Below are 24,725 nucleotides of genomic sequence, written 5' to 3' on the forward strand. Positions count from 1 at the left end.
AATTTGACTGATGTAATTTGTTCATTTCAACCAATTTGATTGATGTAATTTGTTTAAATTTCTGTTCATTTCATATCAATTACTAATTTTTTTAAAGTTAAATAATTTTTAGTTTGATTGATGTAATTTGTTCATCAATAATAGTAGTTTATAACTTTTAAATTTGTTTAGTTTTAATTTTAAATGGTTTGTAACCGTTCAATTTGCTGCAATTTTTTAATTTGAAAATTCAATTTTTGTAGTGGTTTTAAACAATTAGAAAATTTTTTTAAAAATTGTTGAAAAATTTAACTCAAAACCCCACAAAGCAGACAAAGAATCGCCACTAAATTATGTCCTGGGGGTTCTATAAAACCGTCGAAAATAAGTTCGTACAACCTCAAATTTTGGAGGTTTGAGAAACTCCCACTAACCTCTTGGTGGGAGTTTCAAACCGCCACAAATCAGCTTAATCTTATAGTGGCACATTATCAAAAGTATTCATCATTATATACATCTTGTCAAGACAATAACGGAGGATATTATCCTTTTAATATGGCAAATTTTAAAAAATGTTATTTTTTTCATTGTTTTAGGCCTCTAAATCGTTGACTGCTTTGTGAGGATATTTTTCGACTTTCCTTAATTTGGAAAAAATAACTGTACCCAATAATCGCTAAAGAGGACTTTTCAGTAATGTGAAACTATCAAAGGAGTACTTATTTGTGTCTTTTATTCGTGGTTATGTGGTGACCATCGAAGATGTCTCATAAATCCATTATTTCACCCTAACAAGTTATCAAAGTTTGGAAAATCATTAATAGTAAAAATAATGTAGCATGTAAGGCAAAAGGTTTTACTGTCAACAGAACCATGAGCATCAACTAACGCATTCTCATAATTCCCTTAAGCAGCAATTGCTAAAAAATTTTAATAATTTTTTTCAAACATCTTAAGAGTAGAAATTATCATAGACGTTTAAGAGATATTTTCTCACATAGGATTAGAGAAAAAAAAATTGTAAATATATAGTATCACTGGTGATATACTAAGGGTGAAACTTAAAGTCTCGAATGGATTGAAGCTATTAGTTGTTAAACCAAAGTATATGTTACGAGAATCTTTAACAAATTTTGGATACTTTATATTAAACTGTTTCCATGTTCTATTATCTCTCAAATGTCTTAATTTCTATCCGGATAACTTTAGTCAGAATGTCATTATACGAGTCCTACTATTTTAGAGAACATGTATAACTTTCTCAACAATCAAATAAGATAGAAGTACCTTAATACATTTACGAATATTAATTTTTTTTTCTCGTTATCCTTGATCACATTCTTATATTGTTATTATTATTCTCTTCTACTTTATATCAAGATGTATTATAAAAACGTGCACTTACGAACTAAATAACTCTTATTTAAATAATTCATAATCAGTTTTATCTGTACTTAAATCTTTCATAGTCACAAATATTAGTAATAACTAATATACCCAAACCAAATATGTTTAAGTAACAGCTAGTACGTGCATTGTTTGAGTATCTCGATCCATATGTAAGATTAAACCAAGTTTCAAGAAATGATCATGTTATTGCCTGTAATTTGAAGCCTAATTACTTGATTTGTAGCTTATATAAACTTTGAGTAGAAGCAAAACAAATAGCAAATTAAGAGAACATTATAATAAGAAAAGTTGAGCTCATCAAATTTTAATAATCACATGATTGCTTTTGATTATTCAAAAAGAAAGCAATGCAAATTCCTCCTTTGACTAACACTTGTGAACTGCTCCTTAATTATCCCTAATCCAATTCAATCCCACCCAACCAACCAAACATGACAACCGACCGAACAGTTTTTACTATCCACATAACAAACCCCAAAGTACACATTCTTTATTTTCCCCTCTCACGTCATCAATACATCAAAAGAATCTCACAATTAAATTTTTATTTGACAAAAAAGGGGAAAAATCTTATTGGAGGAGCAAAGCCCAATAATGAATCCAGACCCACAAAGTCAACATTTTGGAAGATCAGACGGTGGTGGTTGGAGCTTCTGGTTGGGCTCAGGTCCATCTAATACTAGCCATGCCATTTTCAATCCCCAGCTTGTATGAATGTCTAGGTGACAGTGCATGAACCATACGCCTATTCATCACACGGCAAAGAAAATGAACATGAAATCACATTGAATCAATTATGACATAGCAAATGAGAAAAAAAAAAAAAAAACAACACTGATGTCTATTTCTAGTATTTTTAATTTTTTAGAAATACAATAAGCCAAAGACAAATTTTAAACACTATATCTCAGTAAATAATGATATTATACCATTTTTTTAGAAATAATCAAATCCAAAATTATATATAAATTAAAAAATAAATTATTAAAATGGTATTAAAAAATTTATATTACTAACAACAAAAAATTCTAAAAGCTGTTAACGACAAATAAATTTCTGAAATGTTAAAAGACGCGATTAAAAAGTTAGATATTAAATATATATTTCTTAAAAAAAAATTAGAGATAAGATTTTGATACAAATTTTTACAATCATTATTAGAAAAATAAAATCTTTTCATCTTTAAATTTTAGTAAATTTATATCAAGAGAATTTTTTTTAAAAAGTTTTTTATTGTGAATTATTATAATTATTTAAAAATTAAAATTTGTTTAAATTTTTTTTGTGTATCTTCTAAATATTTATTTTAATATTATCACAAAATTCATATCAAATAAATACATCATTTGTTAAATATAATTTTTTTGTTACTTATAAAAATATAATTATAATTGATTATTTATATTATATTTTTAAATCATTCAAAAATTATCTATTCAATAACATATTTTAATAATATTTTTGTTAGCGGTTGAATTTTTTAGATATGAAATTAGTAGTTCATGCCAAATTAAAAAGCGACAACACTGATGTGAACTAATAACTAATGTACAATGATAATGTCACTCTATCTAGTTCTTTGTTACGGAAAGTGACAATGCCCAATTACGTGTTACATTCGTGAATTTTGGACTAGCGATACGTGTCTTAAATTTGACCTGATTATTATAAGAAAGCATAAAGTGTGCGATTTAATTGTTCACTTCCATTAAATGTTGAATCTTGGATTTATGAATGTCACTCTACCGCAGCCTTTATCTCGAAGAAACTGGTAAGATTCAATAAAGTAAGTAACAAGTATTGCCTTTTTTAACTTGCTTGAAACATTAAGTTAATTAAGGTTGCAAAGGTATATACAGGAATTAAATAGATGCACCTAGCCTTTCCTTCCTTTATTTATTAACACTGTCATTTTAATTTATTCTTTTGTGAAAAACAGTAAAAATAATAAAATTTTATTTTCTGTTTTTACTTCTTATTTTTACTGTTTTTTTTTTACAAAATTCAAAAAAAGTAAAAAACATTAAAAAAAAAAAAAAACCCAAACTAAACACACTTTTAATTTTTTTTTTATTTTTAAAACACAAATCAAATTCTTTAATTATCTTCATACTAAATTAAAACACATCACTTTTCTATAATCGAAAATAATACAACAATAATTTTTATATAAAAAACAAATCAGCCACTAGCTATTCCTGCTCTATATAATGACTACAATTTCAAAATGTTCATAAATTTATTGGATAATATAGGAAAATGAAAAATATCACATAAAACTATAAAAGAGATCATAGAGATGCTACTTATGTCAGCATCATTTTAAAGTTTAAGGTGATACCGCAATGTCAATCATTTTTTCTGTAATCATAGATTATGACAGACGTTCAAAGTCATTCAACAACCACCAAATATATGTATTATGTAGGCACCTATTATCATGCTCAACCTAGAATTTGAAGGTTATAGAATAATATTTTTCTTCACAATTTAAAGTTGATTATAAAAAGGGTTTTACTTTACTATCATCATTAATAAACAAATTGTCTTACGATAAAACAGTAATTTAAATAACAATATCCTTTACTTATAAATTAAAATTGTAAAAAGTTAATTTATTTATGTAATATAATGAAATTATAATATTTTTTACAAAGAAATTGTGATTTCTCTAGATAAATTGAATAATAAAAATATCTATATATTGAAAAGTTTTGATTTTAGAGTTACATTATATATTTATTGAAAAAATTAATTAATCTATGTAGTACTGGTAAACTAAAATAGTATGATTTAGTAATTTACTTTTTATATACAAGCATGATTGATTTCTCTTATTAACAGAGTATGATTTCAAATATCTCTAGACCAGGAGAGTGTAAAATGCTGCAGCTAGCGAGCACCTAATTAATGAACACATGCATGCATGCGCACGTGGATTTGATAATACGTGTAATGAAATCATTTTTTTCAAAAAAATATAAATTGATAAAAAAAACATGTAAATTATTATATGTTTAATAATTTGTGTAGTACTAGGAAACTAACCGGGGTTATCTGCTTGAAACCGAATTGCAATCCATCCGGCTGGTGGAACTCCAGCAGTGTTCCTCTGAACAGGATCCACAAGATTAAACTTCTCAGGGTCTTTGTTTTCATCATAGTTCCCGAAACCTTGCCCAACAACAAAGAAATCATAGCCATGAAGATGAAGAGGGTGGCTCTCAGCACCAAGAATACTAGTACCCTGCAACACCACCTGTACACTAGTGTTGAAATTCAGAACCACCAACTTCGTATCATTCGTAACCATTGTGTTATTCGGTGGAGTTCCTGTGTAATTGAAAGGGTTGATTGGAACGGAAGGAAAATCTGTCTTGAAAACACCGTTTGATCGTTTTGAATAGTAGGCTTGGATTAAAGACAACGAATTCGGAAGCGCGAAAGAGATGTTGTTTACGGAAGCTGCGAATTTCGTGTTGTTGGTTGGTCCTTGGCATGTTGTGTTCTTAGGGCAAGGACTAGTCCCTAATCCTACAGTGAAGAAGAATTTCTTGTCCACCATTTTAGGTACCTTTGAAGGGAACTTATCATTCCCTAAGCTTTTAAACTTCGCAGTGAATTTTGTAACGAAATCTGTTGCGTTTATTGGTGGAAGTGTTGGTTGAAGAAGGGGGAGGTTTTGAGGAGTGGGTTTGTGAGAAGGGTGGGTGTATTCAAGGATGGCGGCGGCAGTGGAGTTGTCGAAGGTGCCTCTGCCGGTGAAATAGGGCTTAACAGCCATGAGGAAAGTGGCGTTGGGGAATTTGGGTTTGGTCTTTAGGAGAACGTTTGTGGTTTGGCCTGGTGCTATTAGGATTGTGTGTGTTTCAAATGGTTTTGTGTATGAAGCATCTGCTTCAACAACTATGAGTGTGTGATTTGCTATGCTGAAGAAGAGTTCTTCGTTGAGTGCAGCGTTGATTATCCTTAGAAGATATGTTTTTCCGGCCTTCACCTTTAGCTTTAATGTATCTGCATACAAATAAAACTACATGATTATGGATTTATTAATTAGTGATAATATATCAAAATGAAGAATCACGGTCTAAGTTTTGTTATTTATGTATAAAAATATATAATTTAATTTATTTTTAATATAATTTATATTTTAGTATATATTTTATACTAATATTTAATTTTAATATACATTTAATACGTTTGTATAATCAAATTTATCAAGTTTTAGAAAATTTGAATATTAATAAATATATAATTTAATAATCATATTCACTTATATTTTAATATACATAGAAATAAAATATTATATTTTGACATGTCAGAGTGTGTAAACTGATCTCTTATAAAATGAAAATACTCATATTTCTCTTTATAATAGGTTTGAATGGAAGAATTGAACCTGACAATTGACAAGTTTGTTGTGGTTAATTATTAAACATTGTGCTTCAGTTAAAATGAGAAGGGAAAAAGCAAAAGATCTAAATATTTAGCGAAGTCATCATGATCCCCTGCTGCAGCTAAAATGCCTTGTCAATTCTACTCTTCCACGCTCTATCTTTTCAACTTCAAATTAACTTTAATTATTTAATTTTCTAATTGCACCTTTTAATTTCATTTTTTGTTTGGTTATTATACCTTTATTAGAGGAACAATTATAGAAAGGCCCCGGAAGACCATTGATGGTGTAAGCATCTGAAACATTGGGACCCCCTCCTGTTTGAAGGGCCTGACTTATAACTGCTTCTGGGTCAACGTTGAACCATTCACCTGAAGTCCCACAACTTTGCCAGTTAGTTAATAATTATATTCTTAAACAAAAAAAAAGAAAATAATTATACAATTTTGCTACCGTATTTCTATCAATTTCTCTCAACCAATTTCTGTTAACTCTTGTTTATGACTATTTTTAATGGAAGTATCTTTCTAGATGTGTCTAATAAAAATATTTTTTTTATGGCTATGTCTAATAAAAATATCTTTATAATGTATTTTCTGAATATGTCTCCTTATATATGTGTTTAAAATATAATAATTAATTATTATTAACAATAAATTGACAAATAGTATATTGATATTCATACTTTTCTATAATTATATTACACGACAATAAAAAATTAATGTAAATTTAACTAGATCTTGAATTCTTGATACATTAATTATTTAAATATATCATAAAAAAAAGTGACGTTTATTTTAAAATCCTCCATTTTAAATAAATATCACTTCGACTTTTTTTGATATATTTAAAAATTAATGTATATAAATTTAAAATAGTTCTAAATTCAGATACCTTAATTTTTAATGTATTATAACAATAAAAGCGACTCTTAGTTTAAAATAGAGGGAGTTGGTTAGAATATATGATTTTTCAAATAATAGATATAAAATACATATATGAGTGGTGTGATGCTATATAAATAATACCGAAAATGATAGGGATTTCCTTATGTGGTTTCTCAAACGGATAAGGGTCTTTATGCTTAGGGAGGATTATGATGGGTCCATAAATGGTAGCTCTAAGCCATGAAATGTGAGCATGCCAAAGAAGGGTTCCCCTTTGGCCAGTAATGGTAAAATTGTATGTGTAGGACTGATTGCTTTGTATGGGACACTGTGTCACATATGCTGGTCCATCTGCCCAACCACTTGTTATCTGCCGAATCCCATGCCTGCAAAATTAAACTCGTGTGTAGTTTTAAATTAGAGTTATAATTATGAGTGCATTTGTACTTATGCTCTAATTATATGTATGTAATGGTGGCAGTTAGAGTCATTATGATATTATTACAAATAATGTAATGGGCATCATCCCAGTTCACAATAGCAATATTAGAAGAGTCGCAACTGTTGTTTTAATTAATCAGGAATTTGGGTTGGCTTCAAAATAAACAATGAGAACACAAAGCAAACATACCAATGAATGGTTACATTGTTGGAGACATGGTTAACCACCTTAACCAACACCCTATCACCTTCCCTTGCCACTAATGGTTGTCCTGGGAATTTCCCATTCACACTCAGAATAGTCCTTGTGTGACACAATCTTGTGACGTTCAAATACTCAATCTTCACATGGAAAAGGGTAGCATAAAAAATTAGTATGGTATAGTGATGAATAAAATAATGCAATTGATAGAAAGAACTAATAAACTTTCAGAAGCTAAGCATGAGTTTGTTAAATATTGTACATTGAATGTATAGTGCCTTGTTATGCCAACTGCAAACTCAGAAAATAAAGTTACAACCCAAAAACCAAAGACAAGAACTCTCATAGATGCAAATGATGGGAGGTGGAGAAAGTCCATTATGCAATTTCTTGTGTATGTGTTTTATGGTTGGGATGACTGAGTTCACTTCCGACTTCATATATATAGAGAGGATATTCCAAAAATAATGAGACACTTTAATTTGATCTTTGTTGTTATTTATTTATTTATTTTTGTTTTGTGGTGGTAATGTCTGGTAGACATAACTTTAGGTCTAGCTGAATTTTAGAGTGGATGTGAAGTAATAATTTTGAGGTGCATGCCATCCAGTACTTAAGATTTTTGATATCACAATGACTCTTATAACATTGGATGAGTGTATACACGGTCTTGTCTCCAAAAACAATATATAACATAAAAAGTTTGCTTCTAGTGTAAAGACTAATTAAGTGCTTAACGTGGATGCACTTGGATGCACCGTCCTTGTACAATAACTTAATACCGTTCATTTTGATTTTAGTGAGAATAAAAATAGTCGTTAAAAAATATTTTAATGACAATTTAATATTAATTATTTTATATTCTATATTTAAAAAATTTTAATAATCATAAAAAATATATAATAATTATTATAATATATATAATAATAATAATAAATATATAATTATTGTAAAAATATAAATTAAATAAGTTCTATAATAATTATTATATGGTGAATTCTATTTAACTCTCTAAATTAAAGAGTAAGTTACTCTTTATGACATGTCTTTTTATTATTAAATGAAATAAATTGACTTATCATGGTTAATTTTAACTTTTAATCTAGTCTAAATTTTGTTAAATTAATTAATTTATCATGATGTAACTTTTTTTTCAAATTATAATATCAAAATTTTTTCTTTTTCTTTCTTAAATTTTTTGAAAAAAATAATAAAATAAGTTACAAAATTGATTTTAGAGATTTTTATTTTTTTTTAAATTATACATTTATTAATCAATTTTACACAATTCTTGTTTTATTAATAAAATTTTAGAGATTTTGTGATTTTGATGGTTTAGGAGTGCTTTAGTATGAGCTATTAGTGAGTTCCATCCCAATTTTCCAGTAGATAAGGTAAGAATTCACTAAACCCTTGTGATTTATCAAATTTTATGAATCCTAAGTTGATATATGTGTGAAATTAGTTACACTAGAGTTGTTGGGTGATTTTGGTACACATTAGGACCTTGATTTTGGCTTGCGAAGCTTTTGGATAAACCTCGCTTGTTTGGAGCATGGGTGTCATTGAGAAGAAAACCCAAGTGTTAGGTGTGAACCGTCATCATGAAGGTACGGTTTAAATTTCATTTAAGTATCATGTAATGTGACATGAAATCCTAGGCTAGGTACCCCTAGGAATAATATTGAATTGTGCGATTGGATAGAAATTAAATGTGGTAATTGTGAATTGAGATGTGACTACTTGTATGAGAATGTAGTATGAATTAATGATTAAAATTATGAATTGATGAATTGTTGAATTATTAAGTTGATCGGATAAATGAATGTTGGGCCGGAGGATGTGAATTTGGGCCGAAGGCCATGAAAGATAAGTTTGGTAAGTGATGAATGTATTGAATGTTGATGCATGAGCTTGAAATGGTGATTATGGAATTGAGTATGTAGATATTGGTAATGATTTGTTAGAATAACAGAATTGAGGATTTGAGATGAGAAGTTGATGATTTAGAGTTGCAATGTATGGATTGAGTAGGTTCGAACTTGATTGACTGTAAATGATTGAATTTGATGGTTTGGGGATCATTTTGTTGAGTGTAAATTGAGGTGGCTTGTGAAACTTTGGAAAGATTGGTAAGTTCTGTTTTTAGTCAAAAACTAATTTTCGACCAATTTTGGCAGATCATAACTTGGTCCTCGGAGCTGAAAATTCAATGAAAGTAAATTTTTATGAAATTTATTTAATAATATTTTCAATGGTTCAAGAATGGTTGAAAATAATTTTTGTACAAAAAGATATAAAAGTATGAAAACTGGTTGAAAAAATGAATTTTGCAGGATATCAGCTTTTGAAAACCTGATATGCATGTGTATGCGAAATCACTCATGCGTACGTGAGCATTTGGCTTGGCTAAGTCCTCTTGCGTATGCAAACGTGGCTCGCGTACGTGACTATGTATTTTTAACACTCATGCATACGCGAGCTTTGCAAATTTACACCCATGCGTACGCGAAAATAGGCATGCATACATGACCACCCCTGTTTTTCTGAAAAGTGAATTTTTAAGTTCTCAGCTATTTTTCGAGCCTTCTAAACTTTTGTAAATCCTGTTATGAGTCTAGAGTCGGTGTAGTAGAGGGTAGAGGAGTTAAGAATGAGAATGTATGAGTTGAGTTAGTAAATTGAAGAAAGATGGATAAAATGTGATGAGAAATGAGGATGATGAGGATGATTATGATGATGAGGAAAGATGATGATTGATTTGATTGAGGAAGATGAGAATAATTATGATAACAAGAGATGTCGATGATTGATTCCGACTATGACTATGAATGCGGTGAAATAAGATTGAGAACATGTTTGATAACGAATATGGGGAGTAGGGAGCCTGAGTTTGGTAAATTGATGACGGATTGGAGAGGTTGAGGATAAGGGTGGGCATGGTTTGGACTTTCAAAAATCCAAATTGCATCCACTTTAGACCCGGTTTTGTGGTTCATGAAACTAAACTGGAACCGGATTAAAAAGAGAAACCGGTTCTAAACCAATTTAAAAAAATAAAAACCGATTTCAAATCGATTTTAATATTTAAATCCAGTTTTATATATAAACCGATTTTAAATCCGGTTTTTTAATATCCAAATTTAAAATCAGTTTTATTTTTGAAATCCAGTTTTAAAATCAGATTTATTAACCAAAAATCTAGTTTAAAAAAATTCATTTTCCAAACTAGATTTTTTAACTAAAAATCTAGTTTTAAAACCAATTTTTAGAAATCTAATTTTCAAACCATATTTTTTTTAAAAGTAAAATTAATACTAAAGTCTTTTTAAGCTGTATAGGTTCATTACAACTAGGATTTTGTTCTTTATAAATCTAATGACAATGCTAATCTATATAACATTTAATCATTCTCAAAATATCAAAAGGATACCATCGAAAAATCTTTCTAAAACAACAACCACAAAATGTCAAAAGATGCTAACAAAATCTTTAAACAACCACAACCTTTGAGAAAAATATATCTGCAAAAAACAAAATATATCTTTGTTATTTTGAGACAAAACCTTGAATGATAGTATAAAATCAAATGTGAATACTAAGCATACCTAGTCATCATTAAGATTATCGATTGATGTTGCCATAGAACAAGCACCATCATTAGAGGAAAATATATCTGCCAAGGGAATCAAATTAATTATCAAGTCATTCAACAACTTTTAATTGGTAACTAATTCCTAAATTCTAAAATAACAAGACAGTAAAAACAAAAATAAAATAAAATGAGAAGAAATATGAAAAAATTCTATACCTTGATCAACTTGTTGAAGAACTTCACCATCATCATCTAAAGCAGAGAAAAGATCTTCCTTAAGCCAATCTCTTGTGCAGACTAAGGCCTCTACCATTCGAGGTGTTAAGGAACCTGGTATGGATTGAGGACTCTTCCTCCAGTACTAAATGCAAACTCCGAAACTACCGTAGAAACTGGTATAGCCAATACCTTGTGAGCCGTATTTCCAAGAATTGGAAATCGGATTGAGTTGACCTTCCACCAATTTAGGATATCGAACTTATGGGAGTATGGCTCACATTCTTCTTGTAAATATCTATCAAGGTCAGATTTTGTGTTTGTTCTACGACCGGTTGCTTGCAGAAAAAAAGCCCATACCATGAACATCAGTATTAATGTTGTTGGCTTGAACATCTTGCGTATCAACTTCACTTGCTTCCTCAAAACATTGATATTACTGATAAAGTAACTTTATGCACTTGGACAAATTTGACCTCAATTCGCCTCCTTTTTCTTCTCCAAATAAGTAATCCAAGAAATAATTGACATACTCAATCTTTTGCATTGGATTAAGTACGATAGCAATCAATAATAAGATATTCACCGAATCAGGATTCCCCTAATACTTCTCATATTTAACTCTCATCCTTTCTGCCTTTGACATAGTAATGAAATCAACAGAATCACAAGAATGACGAATAAATCGTCCAATTGCAAATACTTTCTTCATATACATATCACTGATAACATATAAGGTATCAGAAATACGTACAGTGGCATCACTGAACACTCACAAAAATGGTACAATGGACTCAGCATTCTCCCAGTCTGAATCAGAAGGCACACCTCTCCCTTTTTCTCTACTCATCTCTCCTATATAGGTATTATCTTTCAAAGCTACCTCTAACATTTGATAGGTAGAGTTCCACCTAGTCTTAACATCCATACAAGGCAAGCCTTTATATTGGATTTTTTCTAGTTCAACACACTTTTGAAACCTAGTGGCTCTAGATGGAGAAGTTCTAACATATTTTACTGCACTACGAATTCTCAAGACTGATTCATCAATCTCTTTCAATGCTTCTTTTACAATCAAGTTTAGAAAATGTGCACAACACCTCATGTGAATAAATTCACCATTCAAAATAATTTTATTTCAAGAACTTAATTGCTGCTTCAGATATTTAATTACAACATCATAGACGATGCATTATCAATTGTAACACTAATTACCCGATGCAAATTCTAATTATTTTAACAAGACTCAATTGTTGCTCCTATAACTTCTCCTGAATGACTTGTTACTTGGCAAAAATTAAGTATTTTTTTTATGTAAATTTCAGTCCAAATCAACAAAGTGTGTTGTCAAACTCATATAAGTAAAATTTTGAATTAAAGTCCAAGTGTCAGTTGTTAGACATACTCTACCACAATTTGCTGAGAGAAAATCTTGCAACTTCATCTTCTCTTCAGCATAAAGAGCTCCAATGTCACGAGCTAATGTAGTCCGTGAAGGAATTTTGAATCTTGCTTGTAGGGCATGCACAAATCTTCGGAATTTCAGGCCTTCAACAAAGCGAAATGGTAGCTCTTCCCCAATAAACATTTCCACAAGTGCCCTTCGAGCCTCCTCTTGGTCAAATTGGAAGCACTGGGTGAATTTAAAATACCACAGTCATCTAGTCGGTGTGGTCGTTGTTTTTCTTCTTTTGTTCAAATCATTATTAGGATTTTTCTTGCATGTTCTCAAATGACCACCCATTGAGCTGGTTCTATTCCAATATTGTATTAAGCTACCACAATATTTGCATTTAGCCTTCATCTCAGTAGCATTCTCTACATCAAAATGATCTCAAATAGCTGACCAATTTTTTACGAACACCTGATGGTGGAGAAGATGGTTGAGTGCTAGCAGACATCCCTACTGCTTTAATATTTCTATTTTCAGTAATCTTGCTCTGCATATAAAGCAAGGTATATAAATCAAAATGAGAAAACACCTAAAATTGAAGTGATCTGTGATCCAACAATAACAAGTAGCCAAAATAAAGAAACACCCTAAATAAATGACTTGAACTTTTTTCTACAGCCAATCATGTAAAATAACTTACAGAACAAAAAACTATAGAAGCATAACTCTGAAGAGGAATTGAATTTTAACACGGTTGAAGTTTAAAAAGTCCAATTAATGTTCTTGTTAGAAACATTTTCAGTCAAAACTTATAAGAGTGATAATTTTCAGTTCTTTATCAGAAGCGACCAACCAAACTAAATTGAAATTTACTGTTATCAAAATGTATAAATATCACAATCAAGTAGGGATGGGTATGGTTTGGAGTTTCAAAAATCCAAACCGCATCCACTTTAGAACTAGTTTTGTGATTCATGAAATCAAACTGGAACCAGATTAAAAGGAGAAACCGGTTCTAAACCGATTTGAAAAAATTAAAATAAGTTTCAAACCGGTTTTAAATTCAGTTTTTTAATATCCAAATTTAAGATCCATTTTTTTTAAAATCTACTTAATATACTAAAACTGGATTTTCCCCCAACTAATGAAAGTGAGGTGTCAATTTCTCATAATTCATTTTTCCTCCAAAATGAATGCACTATTCTCTCTTGTAAATTTACTTTAGAAAAATATCTTTATTATAATTATATTACAGTTAGCATTTAATAAATAATACATAATTATAATAATTTAGAAAAATATCTTTATTATAATTATATAAAATCAATATTTAATACATTATTAAACTAGTTATCAATTATCAATCGAGAATATTTTTAATCATTTTAATTATATTGATACAATTCTAATTCTTATTCATTATACAATAAATTTATTAGTGACAAGTTGTTAATTATGCATATGAATATAGCAGGAATTAAAGAATATATATGGATATAAAAAATAAAAAATTATTGCATGATTGTAGAATAAAAAATAATCATATATATAAGGAAATAATTATAACAAAAAAATAATTTATATATGTGATTTAAATATTTTTATGTATAATTAATATATATGTATGCATAAATAAAAAAATATTTAGAATTATTTAAAAAAATTAATATATTCGTATGCATAAATAAAGAAACTACTGTAATTTATGAAGATTACACATGAACTTTTTTCTCTGTCCAAATGAATTTACTCTAATTATATTACAATTAGCTCATAAATAATGTATGATTATATTAATTTAAGAAAATATTTTTATTATAATTATATCAAATCAATATTCAATGTATTATTAAACTAATTATCAATCATCGATATTTTTAATCAGTCTAATTATATTAATTGATATAATTCTAATTCGCATTCATGTGCAATAATTTTATTAGTAGATAGTTGATGTACACATTAATGGTGATCCATTTAATTTGATATCAATTAGTGGATAATAATAATAATAAAAATAGAAAAGGTCTAGACGGTACATGCATTATATTTTAAAAAGGTAAAACATATTTTAAAAAAGATTAGGGTATCAATAATAAATTTTGATTAATATTAATATCAATAATTAATTCTTATAATTATTTTGTACTACTAAAGGCTACATATAGTGTTTCTTTTGTGGAATAAAAAGGTTGTGATTCATAATATTTTCGTTAAATTATATTATATGGACACAAAATTAATTAGTTAACAAATTGAATTTTAATTACTATGTTTTATTTTTTACTCATATTTTTATTCATTAGTTATTTTACTTTTTTATATTTACAGTAAATATTGAATGTAAAAAAGAAAAAAAAATATTGATTGTTATCTATTTTATTTATTTAGAGTCATAATTAAATTTGATATAATTGTAGCAAGTATCTAAAATTAATAGTAACATGATACTATAATTTTAAGTTGTATAATATAATAAAAAAGAACGTGACAATTTATATCTGCTTTCTATATAGCAATAATATTTTATATATTTATATATCTCCTCTTTTAGCTCTTTTTTAAAAATATTGGCATATAATTAATGTAGATAATATATATACTGAGCAAGTATCTCTATTGAATTAATCATAAAGGTTAATAAAACGTGATGTCATAATTTTTATCTAATTGTAGCAAGTATCTCCATTGAAAATATTCGCTAATTATTACGGTGTATAATTAGTGTGTGTGTGTGTATGTATATATATATAAGGAGTAATATTGAATTGTTACGATTATTTATCATCTAGAAAATTTGTTCCTCAGACATAGTTCTTCTTCTGTTTGTTATTTTTCATACCTAATGGCTACTAGCTACGATTCTATTAACAATGTTACCTATGATAGATTATGTAATGAAAAAGTTTAAAAAATAAAGGCAAGAATTATAAGGTTTTGGAAAGTTCCATCCAAATTTGACAAGAGCAAGACGGCTTACATATAAATGGTTCTCATTGATGATAAGGTAAGTTGATTATTTTCCATGATTCTTTCAAGTGATGCTAGGTCCAGTTTATAATTATTTTTGGTTCATATTTTAAGTTTATTTGATAAGTAAACCTTGCACGAATCAAAGACAGTGAGATTTCATAGATTTATAAGTGCTGGTAGCCTTTATATTTAATTTGGTTTATAGTGTGATAAAATTCATTGTTCAATCAAGAATTATTTGGCAAAGATGTTTGAGAATGATCTGATCGAGGGGAAGGTTTATGTCTTCTCAAATTTTCTAATTGAGGAATCAAACGGAATTTATTTTTCAACTGCACACATGTGTAGAATAACTTTTAAGAAGGAGTCACGTATAATAAATACGGTCGATGATCGTAAAATTCCTGACAATCATTTTATTTTTTTTGCTCATGTTGATATATTGAGACAAACAAATGAAAAATCTAACTTATTTGGTACGTAGTTAATTTGTATTATTATTATGTTATTCATTTATTTGTCCTTAATTTAATACTTTTTAATTCATTTTTTTCAATTAGATGTAGTTGGACTTTTGACTGGAAAAAATAGCTTATATTATGGTCAAAAGCAAGAAAACATTCTTATATCATGGAAAAAAAATTGACAAATTCTAGGTGCTAATGTGTAATACATTTTTATTGTACATTTATAGCTTGAGAATACTAAAATTATCATAAAAATTCGTATTATTTTATTCTCCTGATAAACAATTTTATAATTACATTAATCATATAATTTTGTATACTAACATTGATATAATATTATTTCGGATATATATTTTGCAGGCATCAAAAGATAGTGTTGAGTTGTTATTTAGTGGGTTTAAATTATTTATTGTTCATTGGAGAACTTTCTGCATTAGAATTCTCTAATGATTTGTTGTTCATTTTGTGCTGATCTTGATATGTTCTTACTTCACATTAAACCAACATATAAAAATTTGTTGGTGGATTTAAGTATTACTAGATTATTTATGGTCACATTGAGTATATATGTCTGATTTATTGAAGAAAATAGATTACTAAAACCAATTAATAACTATTTAGAGTTAATACAATTAATACTAGATTAAGAAAAAATAAATAATGTATAAATGTTACTTTTTTATTAACCAAATTATTATAATTTAAATTAATTTTAACAAAATAACTTAAAATTATAATTTCAATTTTATCACGTGCATGACACGGGTTATTACACTTGTTTAGTTTTAAAACCAAATTTTTTTAACCAAAAATCCAGTTTTAAAACCAGTTTTTAGAAATCCAATTTCCAAAACAGATTTTTTAACAAAAAATCCAATTTTAAAACAAGTTTTTAGAAATTTAATTTTCAAACCATAATTTTTTTAATAGTAAAATTAATACTAAAGTCTTTTTAAACTGTATAGGTTCAATACAACTTGGATTTGGTTCTTTATAAATCTAATAACACTGTTAATCTATATAATATTTAATCTTTCTCAAAACATCAAAAGGATACCACAAAAAAAATCTTCCTAAAACAACAACAACAAAATGTTAAAAGATGCCAACAAAATCATCAAACAACTACAAGCTTTGAGAAAAATATATCTGTAAATAACAAAATATATCTTTGTCATTTTGAGATAAATCTTTGAATGAAAGTATAAAATCAAATGTGAATACTAAGCATACCTAGTCATCATCAAGATTATCAATTGATGGCGCCATAGAACAAGCACCATCATTAGAGAAAAATATATCTGCCAAGGGAATGAAATTAATTATCAAGTCTATATTCAATAACTTTTAATTGGTAACTAATACCTAAATTCTAAAATAGCAAGATGACAAAAACAAAAATAAAATAAAACGAGAAAAAATATGAAAAAATTCTATACCTTGATCAACTTGTTGAAGAATTTCACCATCATCATCTAAAGCAGAGAAAAGATCTTCCTTAAGCTAATCTCCTATGCAGACTAAGGCCTCTACCATTCTAGGTGTTATGAAACTGTGGTATGGATCGAAGACTCTTCCTCCAGTACTAAATGCAGATTCCGAAGCTACCGCAGAAACAGATATAGCCAATACCTCGCGAGCCATATTTCCAAGAATTGGAAATCGGGTTAAGTTGACCTTCCACCAATTTAGGATATTGAACTTATGGAAGTATGGCTTGCATTCTTCTTGTAAATATCTATCAAGTTCAGATATTGTGTTTGTTCTATGACTGGTTGCTTGCAGAAAAATGCTTATGCCATGAACATCAGTATTAATGTTGTTGGCTTGAACAACTTGCGTATCAGCTTCACTTGCTTTCTCAGAACTTTGGTATTGCTGATAAAGTAACTTTATGCACTTGGACAACTTTGACTTCAATTCGCCTCCTTTTTTTTTTCCAAATAAGTAATTCAAGAAATAGTTGACATACTCAATCTTTTGCATTAGATTAAGTACGATAGCAATCAATAACAACATATTCACCGAATCAGGATTTCCCCAATACTTCTCATACTTAACCCTCATTCTTTCCGCCATTGACATAGTATTGAAATCAACAGAATCACAAGAATGATGAATAAATTGTCCAATTGCAAATACTTTCTTCATATACATATCACTAGTAACATATAAGGTACTAGAAATACGTACACTGGCCATCATTGATGGTACAATGGACTCAGCATACTCCCAGTCTGAATCAGAAGGCACACCTATCCCTTTTCCTCCACTCATCTCTCTTATATAGGTATTGTCTTTCAAAGTAAGCAACTTAAATGCTTTGCGATGCTTCAATGCTACCTCTAACATTTGATAGGTAGAGTTCCACCTAGTCTCAACATCCATGCAAGGCAAGTCTTTATATTGGATTTTTTCTAATTTAATACACCTTTGAAACCTAGTGGTTCTAGAGGGGGAAGATCTAATATATTTTACTGCACTACGAATCCTCAAGACTGATTCATCAATCTCTTTCAACCCTTCTTTTACAATTAAGTTTAGAATATGTGCACAACACCTCATGTGAATAAATTCACCATTCAAAATAATGCTATTCTAAGAACTCAATCACTACTTCAGATATTTAATTGCAACATCATTAGACGATGCATTATCAACTGTAACACTAAATACCCAATTCAAATTCCAATTATTTAAATAAGACTCAATTGTTCTCCTATAACCTCTCCTGAATGACTTGTCACTTGGAAAAAATTAAGTATTTTTTATGTAATTTCAAGTCCAAATATAAAAAGTGTGCTATCAAACTCATAAGTAAAAATTTGAATTGAAGTCCAACTGTTAGTTGTTAGACATACTCTACCACAATTTTCCGAAAAAAAATCTTGCAACTTCATCTTCTCTTCAGCATAAAATGCTCCAATGTCACGTACTAATGTAGTCTGTGAAGGAACTTTGAATCTTGCTTGTAGGGCATGCATATATCTTCAGAATGTCAGACTCTCAACGAAGCAAAATGGTAGTTCTTCCCCAATAAACATTTCCACAAGTGCCCTTCAAGCCTCCTCTTGGTCAAATTTGGAAGCACTAGTTGAATTTAAAACACCACGCTCATCTATAGTCAGTGTGGTTGTTATTTTTCTTCTTTTGTTCGAATCTTTTGTTCAAATAATTATTAGGATTTTGCTTGCAACTTCTCAAATAACCTCCCATTGAGCTAGTTTCATTCTCATATTCTATTAAACTACCACAATATTTGTATTTAGCCTTTTTCTCGGTAGCATTCTCTACATCAAAATGATCCCAAATAGCTAACCGATTTTTACGAACACCTGATGGTGGAGAAGATGGTTGAGTGATAGCGGACATCTCTGCTGCTTCAATATTACTATTTTTAGTCATCTTGCTCTACATATAAAGTAAGGTATATAACTCAAAATGAGGAAACACCCAAAATTGAAGTGATCTGTGATCCAATAATAACAAGTAGCCAAAATAAAGAAACACCCAAAATAAATGACCTGAACTTTTTTCTACACCCAGCCATGTAAAATAACTTACAGAACAAAAAATTGCAGAAGCATAACTCTGAGGAGGAATTGAATTTTAATAGGGTTGAAGTTTAAAAAGTTCGATTAATGTTCTTGCTAGAAACATTTTCAGTCAAAACTCATAAGAGTGATAATTTTCAGTTCTTTATCAGAAGCGACCAACCAAACTAAATTGAAATGCACTGTTATCAAAATGCATAAATATCACAACCAAGAAACAAACCAAGAATAAAAAACAAAATAAGAACAAAGATCAAGAACAAAATATAGTCTAGATCCAAGAATCACAACCAAAATCATAATAGTATTGATATTGAATAAAAAATAGTTCAAAAAAGCAACAAAATAAGAAAAAAACATAATACAATAACAAAAACAAAACAAATAATTTCACAATAATAAAAAATAGTCCAACCATCAACCTTAACCAGGATCAGAAAAATCAGAACCAAGAACAAAAATAATAAAATATTCAGTCCAACCATAAACCATAACCACAATCAAATTTTCTCAAGTCTAAGAACCACTAATCATCAAACTCCAGTAAAATTTGTGGATACAGATTTTTATTGTAACATATTTCTTTCAAAAAATAAAGGAAAAATCAAAACAGGGAAAAAATTTAAGAAGATGAGAAAATGGCAAATGAGGAACTAGAAATCCAGAATATGTAGAAGCAGATGGTGACCCACTGGCCCAGACGCAAGAAGAAGATCTAGTTGCTCGCACCTGTGACAGTGAGTCGGCGACGGCGAAACCAAAGGACGACGATGGCAAACGTGTAAGGAAGCACTAGAAAATGCAGAAGATGAGAAACAGAGGTGAGGCTATTGAAAGAGACAACACGGTGCTGGTGCCAGTGCTAGTGCCAGTGCTAGTGCCAGTTGCCTGCTCCGGTGCCAGCTGCGGCGGAGACCAAGAGGGAAGAGCCAAAAAGAGAAGACCAACACGGTTATGTGTGTGAACTAGATTGTGGATTCACGATTCAGTCTTAGATTAGGTTTTTTTCTAATTTTGGATTTTAATTTGGAATGGATTTAGATCTAGATTTAAAATTGTTTAAATGGTTTGAATTTGAATACCAAACTTTAAAATAGATCCAATGTAGTTTGGATTTTTTTTATTTAAAACTGTTTTTTTAAATGGTTTGGTTAGGATTTGGTTTAAAATCCAAAATCTGGATGTTTTTGCCCAGCCCTAGTTGAGGATTCCCTCTGAATTATATGTTATATACGAGAAATGAAGATTATGATGAGATTATAATTGAGAAGTGTGACAGACACTATATCCGAGAGTGAATAGGTGAGTTGAGGTTGAGGATTTCCTCTTTTGTGTTTGATTGAATTGAGATTTTGATGACATAGTGAGGACGATGGCTTTGTCCCATTCACGTATAGGCAAGTTGAGATTGAGGATTCTCTCTCTTGCTGTGATAGACAACTTGAGGTTGAGGATTCTGTCTCTTTTTGTGATGGGCATGTGGGGTTGAGGATTCCCTCTCTTGCTACATCAAGGAATTGAATAGAGAAGGTTGAGGATTCCCTTCAATTTAATTTCTGGCCGTGGTGTAAACGAGTTAGGTTGAGAATTTCCTATCGTTACATTATATTCTCTCTCTTATTGGGAGGTTGAGGGTTTCCTCCCAGAAGGTTGAGGATTCTCTTTGTGTTGAGAGATGATATCTGGGTTAGCTACTAAATGTTTCAGGTTTTGGCTATATAACCGACAGATGAGCTCATTAGCCATAGGACAGACATCATCATTTCCACTTGATTGCTTTGTTTGTGTTTGCTATACGTTTGGCTTGTTATTTGTGCATATTAAATGACTTTGTGCTAATTGCTTTACTTGATTATACTTATGGGTTATTTGTTTATCTTGCTTGTGTTTGCATATCTAAGAGGTCCCTCATGCTGGTGTCGGTTGACGCTGAGGGCTGTCCTTGATGAGATGAAATGATTGAATAATAAAGATAAATATTGAATGAGATGATTTGAGCTCCCTGGGTAGATGCAGTGGAGTGATTCCACTTGCTCCGGGTGGAGATTTGATGTGTTGACATAGGATCACTGAGTTCGAAATATCTGAGGGCTGCTCTGATGCGTGAGAATCTTATACCCTTTTTCTAGTTATTTTTATATTGTTTTAAGTTAGATTTTATTTACTTTTGCTTGATTTTAGATCAAAAATCACCTTTGGATGCTACTTTGAGTTTTTCTTGTGTTTTTATGGTTTTAGGTGAAATTCGGAGCAGTTTGGAGGAGCCTGGAGCAAAAGAAGGAAATACTGCCAGCACCTCCCTAGGTGCTGAACGCCCACTTGGCGTTTCACGCTAGCAGGGAAGTAGGGCCAGCAACGTTACTCTCCCTCTCTGGCATCTCACGTCCAAATTCTAAAGTAAAACGCCAGTAGCAGCCCGAATCACACTCAATTGGGCCTCCAAGTGGATTTAGCTCTCCTTAATTTTATTTTATTTTTTTTTTTTGTAATTTTTATTTACAAGTAATATCTTTTAGATCTAGCATTTATTATTAGGTTAGTATTTAAAGGAAAAGATCACTTAGGTTTAGGGTCTTCTTCCTTCCGCACTTTTCAGAATCCTGTTTTCTCTTTAAGTTATGAGCAACTAAACCTACTGGTTAAGGTTAGAAGCTATGTTTATATCTATGGATTAAGATTATTATTCTTCTTTTTAATATATGTTTGATTCAATTCTAAGGAGTTGTTTTCCTTCTTAATCTTATGAATTGGGTGGAACGGGAGTATGACCATTTTCTACATGAGTTCTTGTGATTCTCGGGAGAGTTATCTTGCTTGAACTACAGCTTAAAAACACTCCTCCTAGACGGCTAATCACACGACCTGATGGGGATAAGCAACATCTATTTAGTCGAAATTGGGGTGATTAAGGCCTTTGTGGTATAAACTAGTTTTCTGAACTTCACCCTCCGGTCCGAATTGAATGACCACGGGAGCGGCGTTTAATAAGGATTAGAGGAGATTAAATCACTAAAGGATTAGGGTTTGATCACTTACAGTTTGTCATAGAATGAATCATTCATCGTTAAACTAGTTAGTAAGAAGTTTTAATCTGGAAAGATAAACATCTCTGAGACCTTAACTGATTTCTCATCATTGTCTTTCACTAAACCTTTACTTGCTTTTCTCTATTTGCTTGTTTATTTGTTTTATGCGTTACAACAACAACAAATGTCTTTATTGTTTTCCTAACTAAGTCCAACAGGATAACCATTGCTTGCTCAGCCTGACAATTCTCGTGGGATCGACCCTCACTCACCTGAGGTATTAGTTGGATGACCTGGTGCACTTGCTGGTTAAGTTGTACGAGTTCTAATTTCACGCACGAAGTTTTTAGTGCCGTTGCCAGGAATTGTTCATGATTGACAATTACCAATTCTCTTGTTGCTTAGATTAGGTAATTTTTTTTAGTTTTGTTCATCTACTTTTTTCTTTTAATTTTCGATTTTTTCTTTTGTTTGTCTTTAAAATTTTCAATTTTTATCTTATTTATTTTTCCATTTTAATTTCGAATTTTGTTCTACTTATTTATTTTCCTTTAATTTTGAATTTTATGTTTGGTGTCCCTTTAGTCTTTTATCTTTTCTTTTCGAAAATTTTTGCATTTTTATTTTTCATTTTAGTCTATTTTCGAAAATTTTTAGGTTATTTGTTCATCTTTATTTTCAAAATTTTTTTGGTTAATTGCTTACTTTATTTTATTTTATTTCTTTTTACATAGGATATCTCACTGGGAGTTCTCTATACTCTGACGTTGAGACTCCCACTTTTTCTTTGTTTCTTGTTGTTTATGAGCAGGAACAGGGACTAAGAGCCCCTTCTCGAGTTTGATTCTGAACCTGAAAGAACCTTGATGCGGCGTTTGCAACAAGCTAAAGCTTACAAAGCCGGAGAGAATCTCAAGAAAATTTTTTTGGAAGGAAGTTGAAGAGACCACGATGGCAACTAATGGAGAGAATCCGAATGTTGAAGAGCAAGCAAGGAAGGTGCTTGGCTCATACACTGCACCTACACCTGACTTCTATGGGCGCAATATATCTGTACTTGCCATTGGTGCCAATAATTTTGAGCGTAAGCCTCAATTGGTCACTCTGGTGCAGTAGAACTATCAGTTTCATAGACTCCCGTAGGAGGACCCCAACAAATAAATATCTGACTTCCTGCAGATCTGTGACACTATTAAGACGAATGGAGTGAACCTTGAGGTTTATATGTAACGACCCAATTTTCAATATGTTTAGATCATACCGGAAACTGAGTGCTACCAATTTGTCTTCCTAATTATTATCTATTATTTATCATATGAGCCTAATTCGTTGTTAAAAATGTAGTTAATTTTTGAGGTATTTTTTTTGAAAACGTTTGGGATAATAGACAGAATCATTCATAATCAATTCACAACTGATAACATATAAAATAGTTATAAAAAACCACACATAAATACATCACAAGCAGTTGAAAACATTCGATTGTCCAGCCTTTATTAGAGTATAGACTTTTAGTTAGAACACCCCTAGATATAACTAGATAATAACTATATATATATATATATATATATATATATATATATATATATATATATATATATATATATATACATACAACATCCCAGGCCCTGACCTGTTCAAGAAGTCCCTAAGCTGGCACCCAGGCTAGCCTAGACTCTATACTCACCTAGTCCCTCTAAACTACTAAACTGAGGAAAAGTACATTCTAAGTCTTCAAAACTCAAGTCAGGTGGAACGTCATCAAAAGGTGGAATATCATCTACTACTCCTCTGCACGATCAGACATTGCCATATGACGTCTCTCTGTTACCTCATCAAGTAGCCACATAACAGGAGTCTCGTACACAGGATTTAGGTTAAAGTTTGCATACAAACGGGGTGCAGACGATGGCTGGTCTCACAGTACATATAAACATATAACAGAGTTTACTCTAAACTCAGAAGACTATCTAAAGTGAAATCCTCTTTGCAAAATGATCATCAACAAACTACGGAAGGGTACTCTTACTTCCATCTGAAGGGGAAGGGAGAGAGAAGGGGTAAGAACTGGGGAGTTCTTAGTAAGGCTGTGGTTATTAATTAGGTTCATTAATTCTGTGTTGTTTAGCAGATAAATAGCAGAATACAGAGAAGCGGTAAATAGAAGATACAGATAAATAGAGGAA

General features: G+C 30.2%; 1 protein-coding gene across 1 annotated transcript; it reads right to left on the minus strand.

The window, feature by feature from the left end:
* Positions 1-1,691: 1,691 nt before the first annotated feature.
* Positions 1,692-7,774, minus strand: LOC112743566 (laccase-2). Its single transcript, XM_025792827.2, has 6 exons — positions 7,578-7,774; positions 7,304-7,455; positions 6,814-7,058; positions 6,025-6,156; positions 4,438-5,403; positions 1,692-2,134 (listed from the first exon to the last, which is right to left on the minus strand). Exons 1-6 carry the CDS (start codon positions 7,692-7,694, stop codon positions 2,004-2,006), a joined length of 1,743 nt encoding a protein of 580 aa, XP_025648612.1. The 5' UTR covers positions 7,695-7,774; the 3' UTR covers positions 1,692-2,003.
* Positions 7,775-24,725: the final 16,951 nt, after the last annotated feature.

The sequence above is a fragment of the Arachis hypogaea genome, chromosome 14 (genome assembly GCF_003086295.3).
Source record: "Arachis hypogaea cultivar Tifrunner chromosome 14, arahy.Tifrunner.gnm2.J5K5, whole genome shotgun sequence".
NCBI lineage: Eukaryota > Viridiplantae > Streptophyta > Magnoliopsida > Fabales > Fabaceae > Arachis > Arachis hypogaea.